Source organism: Leucopleurus acutus (assembly GCF_964270905.1).
Source record: "Leucopleurus acutus genome assembly, chromosome: 8".
Classification (NCBI taxonomy): domain Eukaryota; kingdom Metazoa; phylum Chordata; class Mammalia; order Artiodactyla; family Delphinidae; genus Leucopleurus; species Leucopleurus acutus.
Genome location: NC_139151.1, coordinates 1,584,835 through 1,600,688, shown reverse-complemented (window position 1 = coordinate 1,600,688; position 15,854 = coordinate 1,584,835). Strand labels below are relative to the sequence as shown.

At 46.3% G+C, this 15,854-nt stretch overlaps 1 protein-coding gene across 1 annotated transcript in view; it reads left to right on the top strand.

Moving 5' to 3' along the window:
• Positions 1–814: 814 nt before the first annotated feature.
• Positions 815–15,854, top strand: part of JAM3 (junctional adhesion molecule 3) — a gene marked incomplete at its 5' end in the record, with an annotated part of 58,160 nt that continues 43,120 nt past the window's right edge. Inside the window, one exon of the mRNA XM_082845061.1 lies at positions 815–944. Coding sequence (XP_082701187.1) covers positions 815–944 — 130 coding nt within the window. The remainder of the gene's footprint in view (positions 945–15,854) is intronic.

The window sequence follows — 15,854 nt, the reverse complement described above, 5'->3', positions numbered from 1 at the left end:
CCAGTGGTTAAGACTCAGAGCTCCCAATGCAGGGGGCCCGGGTTCGATCCCTGGTCAGGGAACTAGATCCCACATGCCGCAACTAAAGATCCCATACGCAGCAACAAAGATCCTGTGTGCTGTTACTAAGACCCCACGCAGCCAAATAAATAAATAATAAAAGAATTTCCCACAGTATTAAATGTATCAAGATCTCCTGCATCCTTGAGTCCAATTTCCAGTATGTTTAATCCTCTTCATTTTGTGTGTTGGTCCTCAAAAGATTCTGTTCCATTTTTCCTCCCTAACCTTAACATTTCCCAATATTCAGAAATCAGAGCAAAGAATTATCTTGCTTTTCTGCGTAACAAACTGTTTGGTATACCATCATGCTTTTGATCTAACACAGAAACGAAGGATTATGTTTATTTTAGAAATACATCATTTTTATGTACTGTATAATGCACGTCTTGCTTATGTTTTATACAGATTTCAGCGCTTTCCTCTCTCATCACATTTACAGTCTGGGCCCCAAAAGAGGCGCAGGCAATAATGCTTCCACAGTAACTGGGCTCCATCCTTATTTGTAAAATAAGAAGCACTTCATTTCTCAAATTTTAATGGAGCGTTCCTTCCCGGATCTGTAGTGACGGATTCATTTTATAGATGTGGAAATTAACCCCGCCCACTCTTGAACGCGCTCCTTCACCTCCTTCCACCAAATTCTTTGAAAGAGACCCCGGTATCCCGGTCCGGAGCATCCCTGCCTCCATAGCAACCAGACTCGTCTCAGGCTTCCCGTGCACCATGGCGACGGCGCGCCGCCGTGGTCGCTATGGTGACCGGGGCGGGCGCAGGGCCGCGGGCAGGGCGCCTGCGCCGGGAGCGGGCCCTCGGCCCCTCAGCTGCTCTCGACATGGCGCTGAGGCGGCGGCCCGCGCTCGCCCTGCTGCTGCTCCTGCGGGGTGAGTACGCGGGCCTCCGCCGGGCGCGGCCGGACGGGTCCGGGCGGAGTGGGGGGCGGGCGCGGGGGCCCGGGGGTGGGCGGTGCGGGGGGTCCTGGGTTCAGGGAGGGGAATCCCGGGGATGCGGGGGTCCGGTCCATGTATGGGGTCAGGGATGTGGGGGTCCCGGGGTCCGGGAGGGGCGGGGAGCGGCCCCGAAGGTGCGGGGGCCCCAGAGGTGCGGGCCCCGGGTCGGGGTAGGGGGTGCGGGCCGGGGAAGAGGTGCGGGCGTCGGGGGTCCCAGAGGTAGGGGAATCCTGGCGGTCTGGGGGTCTGGGTGCAGGGCGTCCCGGGGTGCGGGGTCCGACCCGGGGCCCGTGGCCCTGCGCTCCATCACTCCTCGAACAAAGCCGACCCGTTCCCGGTCCCCTTTGTCCCGCCGGCGCCCAGCCCTGCAGCCCGCCCTGGAGTGGCCCGGGGGCGGCTCGGACGGGGCGTTGGTCTGTCCTTCCTCCCCCCAGCCCACCCCCAACACCCCCAACCCCCGGCTGGAGGCCCCGGGCAGCCGGACGGCGAGACCACACGCTGGGGGCCGTGGGCGCGCGCTAGGCGCTCGAGACCGCGGTCCCACGTAGTCCTCAGAGCAGAGTCCAGAGAGAGCACTGAGCCCGAAGTCTGCCCCCAGGAGCAAGGGACACTCAGACCCGGGGTCCCGAGCGCCGCGCCAGCCTCGCCTGGGGCATCAGCAGTTCCCCCCCGTTCTCGGGTCGGTCTGTGGTCTGCTTAGTTGCCATCGTCATCCCGTGATGTTTGCCAGAGTGTACACAGCGAAGCCCCAAGTGACTGTTTGGGGGTGGGGTGGGCGGCGTACTAGGAAAACAAAGGCTCCTGTGTTGGAGGCTCATTGTGGGGTGGTCCTCGGGGGTGACGTGAACAGTGAGGGTCCGGACAGAAGCCGGGGAGCAGGGCTCTGTGATGAGGGCGAAGTTCAGGGAGTAGATGTTGTCCCTATGCTGTGCTTGAAAGTGGTTTCCACAAACGTGTGGTTGGGAGAGATGAATGATCAAAGGCTAGCCAGGGGACAGGGGTGTCAGGAATGTCCCCTCCCGGCTTTGTTGGTCACACTGACAGTGTCCTATTCACAGACTGGAACAACTCCCTATTGAGAAGATATGTTCACATGAGAGTTTGCAGTTTTTATCGCAGAAACATTTGGCAGTTTAGTTCAGGAATGAGTTTCAAGTTGGTGGTTTGTTAGTAAAACTAGTGGATGCTAAAGGCCTTCACATCCCCTTAACTTATTTTAAAAAAGTTTCTTTTTAATTTAATTTTTTTTTAACCACTCGACCGCCAGGAAAGTCCCCATTAACTTCTCATTTTGGTATCCCGGAGGGGCTACTTGTGTGCCTTTCTTAACGCTAAGGACTGGTATTCACCTGTAGAACACAGGAGGAATAATCACAGTTTTGCAAAATAGCACTAATGACAAAGAATAGAGGTGGTAGGGTGTATTAATACACTTTGAAGGGATGTAGCTATCATTTTTAGTAGGGAGCTCTTTTCTGTTATTTGCTTATGCTCTAAATATACAGTAATATCTTGAAAACTGTATTCGGTCACAGGGCATCACAGCTGTGTCTCTTATTTTCATGATTACACTTTTCAATTGCTATTATTTATGCGTGTTCGCATTTAAAAAAAAATCTGGTTCCTGATATAATACAAACATTCTTTATTAGCTACCCTTTGCCAGGCTCTGTTATAAAAATTTAATATGTATTAATTTAATATTGATAACTCTAAAAGGTTGTTAGTATCATTTTGCCCATTTTGTGGACTAAGAAACAAGTACGGAGAGGTCCAGTAACTTGCTCAGGGTGACATCCCATGTGTTTCAGATGTGGAAATCAACCATTTGTGTTAATCCATTTTTTTGGTTACTTGTACTATTCTGTTTGACATGGAGTTCTTGTTATGGATCATTTTAACCAGATTTTTAAATGTTCAACGCTGCGTGGTTTGTAGATAAAGTATTCTTTTGTTGAATTGGTGACAGGTGCAATTCATCTTTGCAAATGTTATATACCACATGTCTTTTTTGAATGATTATGTGGTAATTATTGTCGGGTTTCCAAATCTTTTGATGTCGTAGAGAAGTGCTTCATTTAGAGTTAAAACAGTTACAGTTTGTGTATTCTTGGGGTAAGACAGTTTGTGTGTGAAAGTTTAGCAAAATCTGAAAATCATAATTTCCAGGAAATTTTTGAAAAAAATTGTAAATTTTCCATTTGCATATGTTTGGACCTCTGAAACATTTTTAAATGACCTATTTTGTGTTGTTTTCAGTCTTTTGAATTAATTATATCTGACTGATATAAGCGTTATCATGTGTGTGTTCAGAAAAACAAGGACCACCTGCCCTGAAGCTTGCACTGCTTCAGATCAGCTGTTCATTCCTGAAGGGCCTGTTGAAGGCATTTGTTCTGAGTGCTTCAGGCTGAGGAGACTGAATGGGCAGCTATTAGAGATTCTTAATCACAAGTAATTGCAGCGGTACATACAGACAAAATGTTCACACACCCAACCCCAAGCTCTGGGAAACTTGCTCTTAAGGCAGCCTGGCGGGGCAGGCTTAAATCAATTCTTTTGAAAGAAACCAGATTTGTATGAATAGCCCACTTTCTGAGATGGCCATATAATGTGACCGAAGAGGCTGTCGATTTCGTACAATCCAGCCAGCAGCTGTTAGCGATGTAATCTTAGCAAATTCCTTCTCCATAAATTCTTTGCATTTTTTCACAAGCACAAGTGGAGTAAAACAAAGGAAAATTTGTGTGTGGATGAAGTCAGGATGTATGGAGTCTGCTAAGTGATACCCTAGTCATGACACTGGATTCTCTTTAAGACAAGTGTATAATCAGGTGGTGAATGTGATGCTGTTAGGGCTGAAGCCGATTTCACATCTCCTGTGTTTACCCCCTGGATGCTCACAGTACATGCAGATAGCTTCAGTGGACTCGAAAGGGTTCCTGAAAGAAAGTTTTGGTAAGCACATTCTTTTACACCTAGTTTAGTAAGGACAGTATCCACTGTGGTTCTATATATGGAGATCTAAGGCCTTAATCTTCTGCCTTTTCCCACATGTCATGACACACACAAAGCTTCCTGAGAATTAGCCCTTGTATCTGATGTCTAGGAATGCTGTAGTACTTTGTGTTGGTGTGTTTTCTTTGTTTTTAAGTAATATCTACTATGTGTTATATATATATATATAATTTTTCCCGTGAGTAGTTAATATGTACAGCTGAGGTTTCAACGCTGTTTGTGTAGAAACATCTAACTCGTTAATAGATTAGGACTATACAAACATTTTTTTCTTATGCCGTCTTTCATTTTCACAGCATCCCAAGGCTTCTATGGTTCAGCTTTCTTTCTGCAAAATATTGCTCAAATCAAGTTCTGCCATGTTCACGTTGTCTGCTTTGCCCAGCCTAACCTCAGCTCACAGTGATCTTTACTGTCTCTGAAGCGTAGCTTGTAGTTTGTAGTTCTGTTCAGTACAACAGACATTTACTGAGTATCTGTGATATGTCCTTCATGCTAGGGGTGCAGAAAGGGATAAGGCATCCCAAGCCCTTGAAGAGCCAGGATTATTGCATGCCGAATTATGTTGCACTTTAGTTGTTGGGTGTAAATGCATTTTATCTTCTCAGTGTTATTAAAAATCCATTGGGAACAGAGGCTGAATTTAATTTCTTTTGTATCTTTCCAGGGACTATAGTAAATATCGCCTTTGTCACTTGAAAGTCAGTTGACATTTCTTAAACACTTCCTATGCGTCCAAGCATTTTTTTATGTATCTTATCTCCAGTGACCCCAGAAACTTTCGGAAATTCTTGGTTTTTACTACAGTAAAAACAGGAGTTTTTGTGGAAGAACGAGAATGGCATTTCTTGACTTGGTTTACTTTAAACATCTTCTTTCTCTCATCTACTCTATGTAGTTACATGAGGTTATGAAGAAGAAAAACATGGGGAAATGCTTGTGGAGTCATTTAAGTAACACAGTCATACACCATAGGATTCCAATTACACAAAACATCTTTTCCTTAGAGGAAAAACATCTGGAAGATAGTAAACCAAAATGTTGATAGGTGCTGTCTTTGAGTAGCAGGTCTTATGGCTGATTTAAAAAAATTATTATTTATTTACTTTGGCTGTGCTGTGCAGCATGTGGGATCTTAGTTCCCCGAACAGGGATCGAACCTGTGCCCCCTGCAGTGGAAGCGCAGAGTCCTAACCACTGGACCAGCAGGTCTTATGGCTGATTGTTTTCTACTTTTCTCTTGTTTTTCTGACTGATTCTTTTGGGTTTTTTCCCCCCAGGTTTTCTTTGATAAGGATTTTTTTATATAATGAAAACAATTGCATTTTGGGGGCCTCCTAGACAAAATAGTGGAATTTTAAATTTGACACTTAGTAAAGATTTTCTTTTAAAGTGATAGCATGTGATTGTGGCTTTTACTAGCTCCTGAATTAATGTCAGCTGCAGTGCAAGAAGGACGGGCAGCCTTGAAGTTGGGTTTGATCACACATTCTTTGTGACCCATTTGAGAGATTTGCTGTTCCTGGCTCTTGGGTTGGGCAGCCAGCTGTGGCATCCTCCGCAAGTGCTTAGCTGGAAAACTGAAAGAGGGTTGATGAGAATACCTGCCTCTTCCTTTTTTTGAACAAACAAACGGAATCATCTGAGGAGCTGCTTTGCTCTGCCTTTTCGGCATCAGCCCGTGTTTACTGGACCCCTCGTTCGTGCCAGCCGGGCAGCTCCTGGGGGACTGTTTTCTTTGTCTTGGGTGATACAAATACCAGGCCAAATTGACTTCCTTGGGAAACAGACTCTGAAAGATGTTTCCTGAAGTAAGCTGACAGCTGAAGTTCCCTTATCACTTCTTCCTGCCCACCAGGACTTCCTCGTGGGATGTCTTTCTCTAAGGAAAATATTTGACGTCTTTAGAATGAAGTGCAGCTGTCTGGAGGATTACAAGGAATGCAGCGCATCCTAAGACAACTGCCTTTTCTTTCCTTTTTTCTTTTTTTTAAAATTTGGTGCCATGTTTTTCCCCTAAAGTGTCTCTACCAGGGCCCTGGAGCTCAATCAGCCAATCCATCATTATTAGGCAAAAATCTCCGTTTTCATGGCAGTAGAGCTTTCCACAGGCAGAACAGGGACAGCTGAGATAAGCGCTTCCCCAGACCAGAAACATCACACAGTTTAGGTAGTTAATGAACAGAGTAGTGCTTTGGGTAAATGTTTTACGTGTTTAGAAGTGAGAGCACTTACTTTGGGCTGGCCTGGTAGAGGAAAATTTCAAGAAGCAGCTGGACTTTTGGCAGTAATTTGGTTGACTTAGTGCAGATTTTTGGGGAATGGACGTGTTAGGGGCCAGTGAAGTGGAGGAAATACCGTGAGCAAAGGCGTGGCATTGGGAATGCATATGTTGTATTTTGGGACCAATGAGTTATCATAATGATAACTAGTAACAGCTGCCAGGCACTGCGGAGAGCGCTAGGTTACGGGGGTCTTAGCCCATGTCAGCGGTCAGTCCCTATAGGGCTCACGTTGCAGGTGCTGAACCTGAGGCTCAGGCAGGTTAGTTACCTGGCCCAGGTCACAGCTGGTAAGTTGAGGAGCCAGATAGATGGTCATGGACCTTATTATGTAGGTTCTAGAAATTCATGTGGCAGTTTGAAGCAGGAAGTGATCTGATCAAATGATTTTACATGTGTTGGACTGATATTATATTCAAGATGGCGGGAGAGGGTAGGTCAGTTAGGAAGCTTCTAGAATAGTTCACAGTCACTCCCTTTAGGGTAGGTCTATTGATGTTGAATTCATTTTTTGTTTATATCCAAAAATATCTTTATTTTCATCTTGTTCTTGAAGTATAGATTTATTGGGTATGTAATTTTAGGTTGACAGTTATTTTGACTTGGAGCCTGGGCTCCATTACACGGATGCTTTCTGGTTTCCATCGTTCCTGTTGTGAAACCTGCCGTCACGTCATCAGCCTGTCTTTCTCCAGCCACTTTAAAGATCTTGTCTTCTCTTTGGCGTTCTGAAATGTTACTATGTGTGTCTAGGGTGCATTTCTTTTTAATTATTCTACTTGTTAATTTGTTATACTTTGTGTATCTGTGACTTTATATCTTTCTGGAGAATTCTCAGGTAGTGTGAGTTCAAATACTGCCCAGCTTCTATTTTCGTAACTCTTTCCTTTTGGAACTCTGATTAGATATATTCAGTCTTCCATCTTCCAAGACTGTTAACCTTTCTGTTGTAATTTCATGTTCTTCTTTCTTTGTGCTGTTCTGGGTTATTTATTTAGTTTTGTTTTACAATTGTTTCTTTTGCCAGCCATGTCTAATCTGTTATTTAACCAATGTATGAAGTTTTTTTTTAACCCATTATATTCATTTCTAAAAGATTACTTGATTCTTTTTATAATCTGGTTTCTTTTGCCTGCTCATTTTCACTCCTTTTTAATTTTATTTATTTATTTTTTTAAAAATAAATTTTATTATTTTATTTATTTATTTTTGGCTGCGTTGGGTCTTTTTTGCTTCGCACAGGCTTTCTCTGGTTGTGGCGAGCGGGGGCTACTTTTCGTTGTGGTGCACAGGCTTCTCATTGCGGTGCTTCTCTTGTGGAGCATGGGCTCTAGGCGTGCAGGCTTCAGTAGTTGTGGCTTGCGGGCTTCAGTAGTTGAGGCTCACAGGCTCTAGAGCACAGGCTCAGTAGTTGCGGTGCACGGGCTTAGTTGTTCCACGGCATGAGGGATCTTCCTGGACCAGGGCTCGAACCCGTGTCCCCTGCATTGGCAGGTGGGTTCTCCACTGCGCCACCAGGGAAGCCCTTACTTTTTTATTTTTAAACATTTCACGTACAGCTGTTTTTTTTTTTTTTTTTTGTACAGCTGTTTTATATTCTGCATGTGAGACTTCAAATATCTGACGTTCTTGGGGGTCTAAATCTAATGTTTGTTGTTTCTTATGACTCTTACTTGCAGTGACTTGTTTTTCTTTACTCGTAAATGACGTTTGGTTGATCGCAATCTGTGCAGATCTGGGGACGCTTTGTGTGAGAGACATGGTCATCTGAGATGGCTTTCAGGGCCTGGCAGGGTTGGGAAGTCTCAGGCTCAGCTCTGCCTTCCTGCTGGCCCATTGGCGCAGTCTCCCTAATGACCCTCAGGGTCATGCCCCACCCATCCTATTATTTTCTGGGTTCAGCCTACAGCTATTCTACTTGCTGCGTTAAAGATCGCCCCCTTCGCGAGAGCCCAGAGGTGCAGTAAAAACTGCAGTTTGCTTGCGTGGGCTCTCCAAAGTTGGAGTGCCGAGGCCTTTTGGAGAAGCTAACCCACAGCTGGAGCTGGAAACAAGAACCTCGGCTTTACCTAACGTAGGCCCCCTTCTATATAACTTAAGGGTCACACACCTTCCTTTAAAAGTTTATATTCTGAAGGTAATGCTTTTGTTTTCATTTTTCAAGTATAAAATGAAATTAAAATATTGGCTCTGCTTTTTCAGAGCACATATATGCCCACGAAGGTCTGATAGGGTTGGGGGAAGGGGTTGAATGAGTCTTGCTAAGTAAGCATCACTGCTGTCAGGATGGGGCTGTCCTGTTATAAAGACGTATATATACCCAACTGCACAGCCGTTATCCCCATCCTTGGGTGGGTTTATCTGAAGAGTAATGAGCATTGATCATTTGAGACGCAGCAACTTAAAATTTGGAGAATTACTGCTGTCCTACACTATACAGTTGTCTGGGACAGCAGCTCCCCACTCTGCTGGTAACAGGACAGGTGAAGAGCTCTCCGGGTTTTCAGATTCAGATGCCTACAGGGTGAGGTGAGAGGGACCACCCATCCCAGGCTCCGCTGTCCGCTGCCTCTCAGATCCTTTTCTGGGTGGAGGAGAGAGCACACGTGGGTGTCAGGAACTCTGGACCCACTTCCCAGCTTTGCACGTGATTCATTTGGGGACCTTGGGGAAATAATATTGGTTTTAATCCAAGTCGCTTGAAAGTAATTTAAGCAGCATTCCTCTTCCCCTACCACCAACACATTCACATTTCTTTCCCCTGTTAGATAACTCACAGTGTGAATTTCAGATCCAAAGAAGTGGTTTTATGGGAATACCAGAGAATTTTTAACTGATTCGTTGAATTATTTTATTTGTTAATTAAAAATTCATTTGAAGGTTTTGAAAGCCCAGTTCATAGAAATGTCTTCCTCTTCTGAAAGTTTGGAAGTTTTTAGAGCCGGGTAACTTTGGTTTGAAGCCCTCTTCTACTCCAAGAGGTTAGGACATTACATCTTTCAGAAGCTCAGGTTTTGTGTTTGTTTGTTTTTTTAATCTGCTACAACCTTACTTGCTGGATCTAGTGTTTTAAGAGTTCCTGTGTTTGTTTACCAGGAAGAAAAAAATAGACCACTATTTGGTTGGGTTGGTAATCTGTTGTTTGATATCTAGTGTCAGATATGGAGTTTTCACTCTGACCGTATTTGGTCTTGCTTTTAAGTCCACTGCCGGTAGAGAACGTTAGCCGTGAACCTCTAGAGCAGTGGTTCAGTAAGAACAAATGTTTGTGTCTTTAATTCACCAGGTCGTGTTTCAGACCTTCGTCTGCGGAGTAGTTTATGTCAGGAACACCGTGTAGATGATGGAAGTTATGACCCTTTTTTCCAAATAGTACTTTCATGTACATATGTGGAAATTTTATATACTATTTTGGGGGTTACAACCCCCAGAAGATCATTTGTGACCTCAGGTTGAGAGGCCTCCTCGAGGGCCCAGGGTCCCTGGAGTGTGTGTCTTCTGAAGTAGATGCTGACTGCATGCAGAGCTCAGGACTGGTATACAAGTGTGTTCTTTTATTATTCTGTTATTTCTTCTTTCCCTTAACTCCGTCCCAGCCTGACTTCTGTGAGGCTGTGTTATGGATGGTGACTGTCCGTGTGAAGCATCTGGTCGTAATTTCCGTACATTTCCAGTTTAGCTCACTCTGTGGGTAGGTCAGAGGGAAGACTTTGATTTAAATGGAAAACAAAGTATGCACGTGGCTTCAGAGATGCTGAATTCTGCGATTCTGCAGTGCTCTGTCGTGTTAGCACAGGTCCAGGAGGTGTGCAGGGTGAAGCCCCAGGAAAAACAGAGAAACCCCTGCTGGATCTGCCTTTCCATCTCCCTCGGTGTCCGTGTCTGTGTCTGTCTGTCTCTACCCTAGGCAATGGTGATGAGAGAACAGGTCTAAAGGACGTCTCGTGATGTTGGATGAGGGATCTGGCCCTTGCTGAAGCCAGAACAAATACCCTCCTGGTGGCCCCGTGGCTGACCCCCCTCCCCTGCCCCCTACATGTGGTTTGCAGCACAGAGGGCTGCTCTCCCTGGGCATCCTCAGGCTGGTGACTTTCTCTGGGACGAGTGCGTTTTCGTGTTTTTTCCCTCTTCCACTAACACATTTGCTTTCTGTGCTGTTCTCGGCAGGTACGTTTTCTATGTGCAGAGTAAATAAAATGTGTTAGGACTTTGGTGTTTCTGTCCTTGTGCGAGCAGCGCCTTTCAGCTCCCAGTTTTTTCTTCTCTTTTCTTTCTTTTTTTTTTTTTTTGCGGTACGTGGGCCTCTCACTGTTGTGGCCTCTCCCATTGCGGAGCACAGGCTCCGGATGCGCAGGCTCAGCCCAGCCGCTCCACGGCATGTGGGATCTTCCCGGACCGGGGCACGAACCCACGTCCCCTGCATCGGCAGGCGGACTCTCAACCACTACGCCACCAGGGAAGCCCTCAGCTCCCAGTTTTGAAGCTACTCCTCACAAAACCTGGAGGAAGACTCTTTAACTGGCGCTCAGAGACTCCAGTCTGGGGGTCCTGTCTTGGCTCTCCTGCCCTGCCCCGCAGGACTGGGCTGTACAAGTCCTGGGCTCCAGGAGGGGCGCTGCCTTCACGGGAGAATCGCCGGGTTTGGGCTTCGGGTGGCGGAGACGAGGCACTTTGCCGTCCACACCAGCCCTCTCCGTAGAGGAGTTGGGTTCTAGAGAAGCGTAGCCTTTTCCTTTTCTTTTACAAGGTAATGGCTATGTCATAAAGAGAAAATTGACCCTAAGAGTGTATTCACTCAATTCAGTTTTGTCGGGGAAATCACGCGATTTGGAGCATGGTCTTGGGCTCTGTAGAAGTGTTCCATCACTGTCTCCTGAATCACCCTTGTGTGTCACCATTTGTTTTATTGTCATGGCCCATCTACCCCAGTGCAGATCACCCTCTTTCTGTTCAGTTCCACTCATTCCCTGGTATCCAGCTGAACACACTTCTCTGTAAAGGCTTTTTTAGGTCTCTAGCCTGTAGCGATCTCTTCCTTTCTGAATTCCTGTTCATCAGGAAGAACGTAAGCTACACCAGGTTTGAATCTCAGCTCCACTGTAGGACTTGTCCAGGTCAATCTCCTTACCTATAAAAAAGCAGAAAAACATATAACTTTGTAGGATTGTTTTGCAAACCAGTGACTATATATAGTGTTCCTATCAAAGTTATCTATATGAGTGCTAACAAAAATTACACTAATCGATATAGTAAAATTAAAATTAATTACATAATTAAGTGCTTAGCAGAGGGCCTGGTATAATAAGCTCTCAGTGCTGGGTTTTAGAGATTTACTGTCACTACTAACTGTTGATGCTGCTGCTAATACTCCTATTACTACTTTACTACAATTCATTTAATCCTCAATTAATCAGAGGCAAATGGAAAATGAACCTTATCAAGTGTAGGCTTTTGGACTCCTCCATTACAAGGAGGCCCCGTCCCAGGCCCCAGGTTTCGTCTTAGCAGTGTCCTCAGATTTGCAGAACTTAGACGCCTTAGCTATAATCAGGTAAGACTGAGAAGTTCTCTTCTTCCTCTCTGCCTTCGTGGCCTTGCACTGGCCCAGCACAGGGAGGTGAGTGTCTGTTCTTAGTTGTGGTTTGGGAAAGGGGCAGGGGGTTCACTAGCCATTTTAGATGGGGGCCGACATGTATTTCTATTCAAACAAATTACAACCTGGACAGATGAGAAACCAGTGCCTAATTTGTATGTTTCTTTTTTTTTTTTTGTGGTACGCGGGCCTCTCACTGCTGTGGCCTCTCCCGTTGCGGAGCACAGGCTCCAGACGCGCAGGCTCAGCGGCCATGGCTCACGGGCCCAGCCGCTCCGCGGCATGTGGGATCTCCCCGGACCGGGGCACGAACCCGTGTCCCCTGCATCGGCAGGCGGACTCTCAACCACTGCGCCACCAGGGAAGCCCTGTATGTTTCTTAATTGTTATTTTAAATAATTTAGAGTCAGAAGACCTGGTTTCTACCTTGGCCTCTGATACTTTCAAGTTTTGAGGCTGTAATTGTCTCCTAAGATATCCGAGCCCTCTTCTCTTTATCTATAGATAAATACCCACTTTACAGGACTCTTAGGTGCATCAAGTGAGACTGTACGTGAAAGTGGTCCTGTACATTATAAAATGCTATGCGGATGTAAACAGTGTCATTCTTGGCTTTATTCCCCTTGGGTTCTAGGATTTTATTAGTCCTCTGGTTCTTTTTTTAAAAAATTTTTATTGGAGTATAGTTGATTAACAATGTTGTGTTAGTTTCTGCTGTACAGCAAAGTGAATCAGTTATACGTACACATATATCCGTTCTTTTTTAGATTCTTTTCTCATATAGGCCATTGCACAGTATTGAGTAGAGCTCCCTGTGCTATACAGCAGGTCCTTATGAGTTATCTATTTTATATATAGTCCTCTGATTGTTTAGGTTACAAACCTAATTTAGAGGAACTTTCTCATATTAAAGCTTCCCTGATGCCTTATTTTGATGAGATAGCAAGTTTTTACATTTATTTTTTCTGTGTAGGAAAGACATTTCATCTAAAGTACATATTGGTGTCCTGATTTTTTCTTAGAAAAACAAAAATCCAGTTTTAAGTTTCAAGAGTAAAGAAGAAGAAATTATCTGACATTCTTGGATTTAAAAAGTGGTTCAGTGATATTTGTAGAAAAGATTAGGCCTCTTTTGCTTGGGGACATTTTCAGGCCTGCACTAGCAAACTTTGAATAATAAAAAGTTTCAGTGGAAATTCCAGCATATCTTTAAGTAGAGGAGCTGCCAATATAAATCAGTGTGTTTACATTAAAAATAAGCATCTTTTTAGATAAATAGCTATGAAGAATGGATGAGTTCAGGACAAGAAAATGTCACGTGAGTACATAGGCCTCAGTATCCACAGGAATCCCGTGTCCTGGGACCAGGGTGCCACGTGATGGTGGGCGCCCTCAGCTGCGGGCGTGTCCAGAGAAAGTAGGGGAGAGAATGAAAGAAAGCCCTCAGGAACTCAGCAAGTCTCTGCCTCTGTTTAGACCCAAGGGGCGTGTAGTTTCCAAAAAGTGCTAAAACAGAGCATGCATTAGGCATGGAGTCTGGCCTCCCAGCTCTCCTGGGTTACGTCCCTGCTCAGTTCAGGGCGTCAGCTGAAGAGCCGAGTCCTGCGATCCGCCTCTTTCCAGACCCGCGAGATAAGATACTTAAAGCCATTCCCTCTTCCTACGAGGGGTGTTGGTGTCGGACTTCTGTGGAGGAGGGAACCGTCTTACAGGCCTGATTTCTCACCACCTGTCTGGTTACAGGAGGCCTGCGTTCACCCTGGTTTACACTTGGTCTCAGCAAGTCCTCCAGTCCTCTTTGTTAGCTTTATACCCAGAGAAGTAGTATTTACCCCTCAACTCAACAGACATGTAGGTTATAGAATTTTGGAGCCGAAAGAGACTGTGAGACAGGGTTTCTCAAGCTTGGCGCTGTTGACATTTTGGGCCTGTTGATCCTTTGTTATGGGGGCGCTGCCCTGTGTGTTGTGGATGTTTAGCAGCACCCCTGGCCTCTCAGTGCCACTACTAGCACCCCCAGCTGTGACACCCAGAGACGACTCCAGGTGATTCCGGGTGACCCGGGTGGCAGGGTCTCTGCAGTGGAAACCCTCTGCTGTGAGAGGCCCAGAGACGCGCAGTGCCCAGCTTGGGTCACGACTCCCGCCTGAGTGGGAATGTGGAGCTACCCCCACTTCCCAGTTTCCCCTACCTTAACACAGAGTGGAAACACCTCCTAAAAACTATCTGCAGTTGCTGCTCAGCGTTTCAGGGAGTTTTTGCACGTTGGATGGAGTCCTGGCTGGTCACCTGCTCCCTGCCTCATGTGTGGGAACAGGGTCCTTAGCAACACCTTCACCTTAGATTAATGACATTCTCAACTCACGCTGCTGGGGTCTCTTTCGGGCATCAGTGACAAGCTCAGTGTCTGTTGCAGAGACACCTCCTGGCCTGGGCTGGCCTTGAGCGGGGAGAAGGCCGACTTGTGGCTGTGAGTCAGCTCTACAGGTTTTTTTCTACTAGCGGAGAAGGAAGCATTGTCAGGAACGCAGAATCCAAACTACAAAGAATTAAGAACAATTTAAAACTGTATTTTACTTGAAATAATATTTGTTATATTTCTGACCAGAGAATGTTTACTTCAGGTTTACGTTTTCTTGCTCTCTTTTTCTATTACAAGATGCCACTTTAAAAATCTCCCAAATCATGGAAAGTCATTTTAAGGTGTGATCTTCAGGTTTTTAAATTTGAAACCTATTCTGAACTTTCCTCTTCCGGATCTGTGCCCTTCTTGGTGCCGTAAGATGGATACTGAGTTCTTGCCTTTATTAAGGGCTCTAGCCCTTGAGTTCGTGAACATTTCATGCTTCCGCAGTTGTGAGCACGGTTTCGTCTTTTCCAGTCATTTCCCGTCCGTGACAAACCTGTCCACTTTGTAGGGCGCACGGGAAACATCCCCCTTGAGCTTCGCCACTTCATTCCCCAAACCTCAGGGTCCCCCACCCACACCCCCTGGGTCCAGTCCCTATTTATTGAGTGACTGCTGTATGCACAGGGCATCACGATGAGGTGTGGCCAAGGCCGTGCCCCTCCCCGCCCGGGGAGGAGACAGCGCTGGCTGCTTCTTCCACGCCTCTGCCTGCCTTCGAACGCACGGGGAGGCTGCGGTGTAGACTGCGGCGTAGACGGCTGTTGTCTAAGGAGAGAGCCAGAAAGTTCACCTTTGGAGAGGAAGGCTCAGCGCTTCCAAGCTAACAAAAGTCTTCCGTTGGAAAGAGGTCTGTTAGTGAAGCAAGCTAGTTCTTACAAAAAGCACAGTAACCAAAGCCAGATAAAACCCATTAGAAGGTTCACGTGAGATATTCGGAATTTGCAAAATTAGCTTTAATGAGCCGGGAAAGGTGCGAACTGTTTCTTCCAGGGCAAGATCTGCTTTTCCCAGGCATGTAAAGCCAGAACCAGCGGTCCCTGAGCCAAAAGGCTCCCAGGCCGAGTTCCCTGTGCGGTGGGTCGGTGTCACCTGTCACAGGTGGGAAGCCTTCCGCTGCATCCATCACCCCAGGGCACCGTCAGGGCCCTCAGCTGACGACTGGCTGTGAATTAGACCAATAGCACTGCCTTCTCTTGTGTTTTCAGGCCTGATTTTTATGGTCTTCTGAAGAGCCAGCGCTGGCCCCCTCCTCCGACCTCCTGCAGAGTCTGCTCTGGGCTGGGGGGCCAGTTACAGCAGCACCAGCCTGGAGGGCGCCGAGGCCGCTCCTGGTCTAGATGTTCTTTTCCTCACCCCCGCCCTCTACGTGGTGGAGGGTCCGGTGCACGCGGTGAAACATGATGCAACCGGCCGGGTGAACTCTCCCCAAGCTTCTGCTTCCATTAGGAGAGGGTTTTGAGGTGACCCCCTGTCCCCCTTTTTAGTGCCTTTCTCTGGACCTTCCGTGGAATGACCACTTTTCTGATCCAGACGAGTTTCCG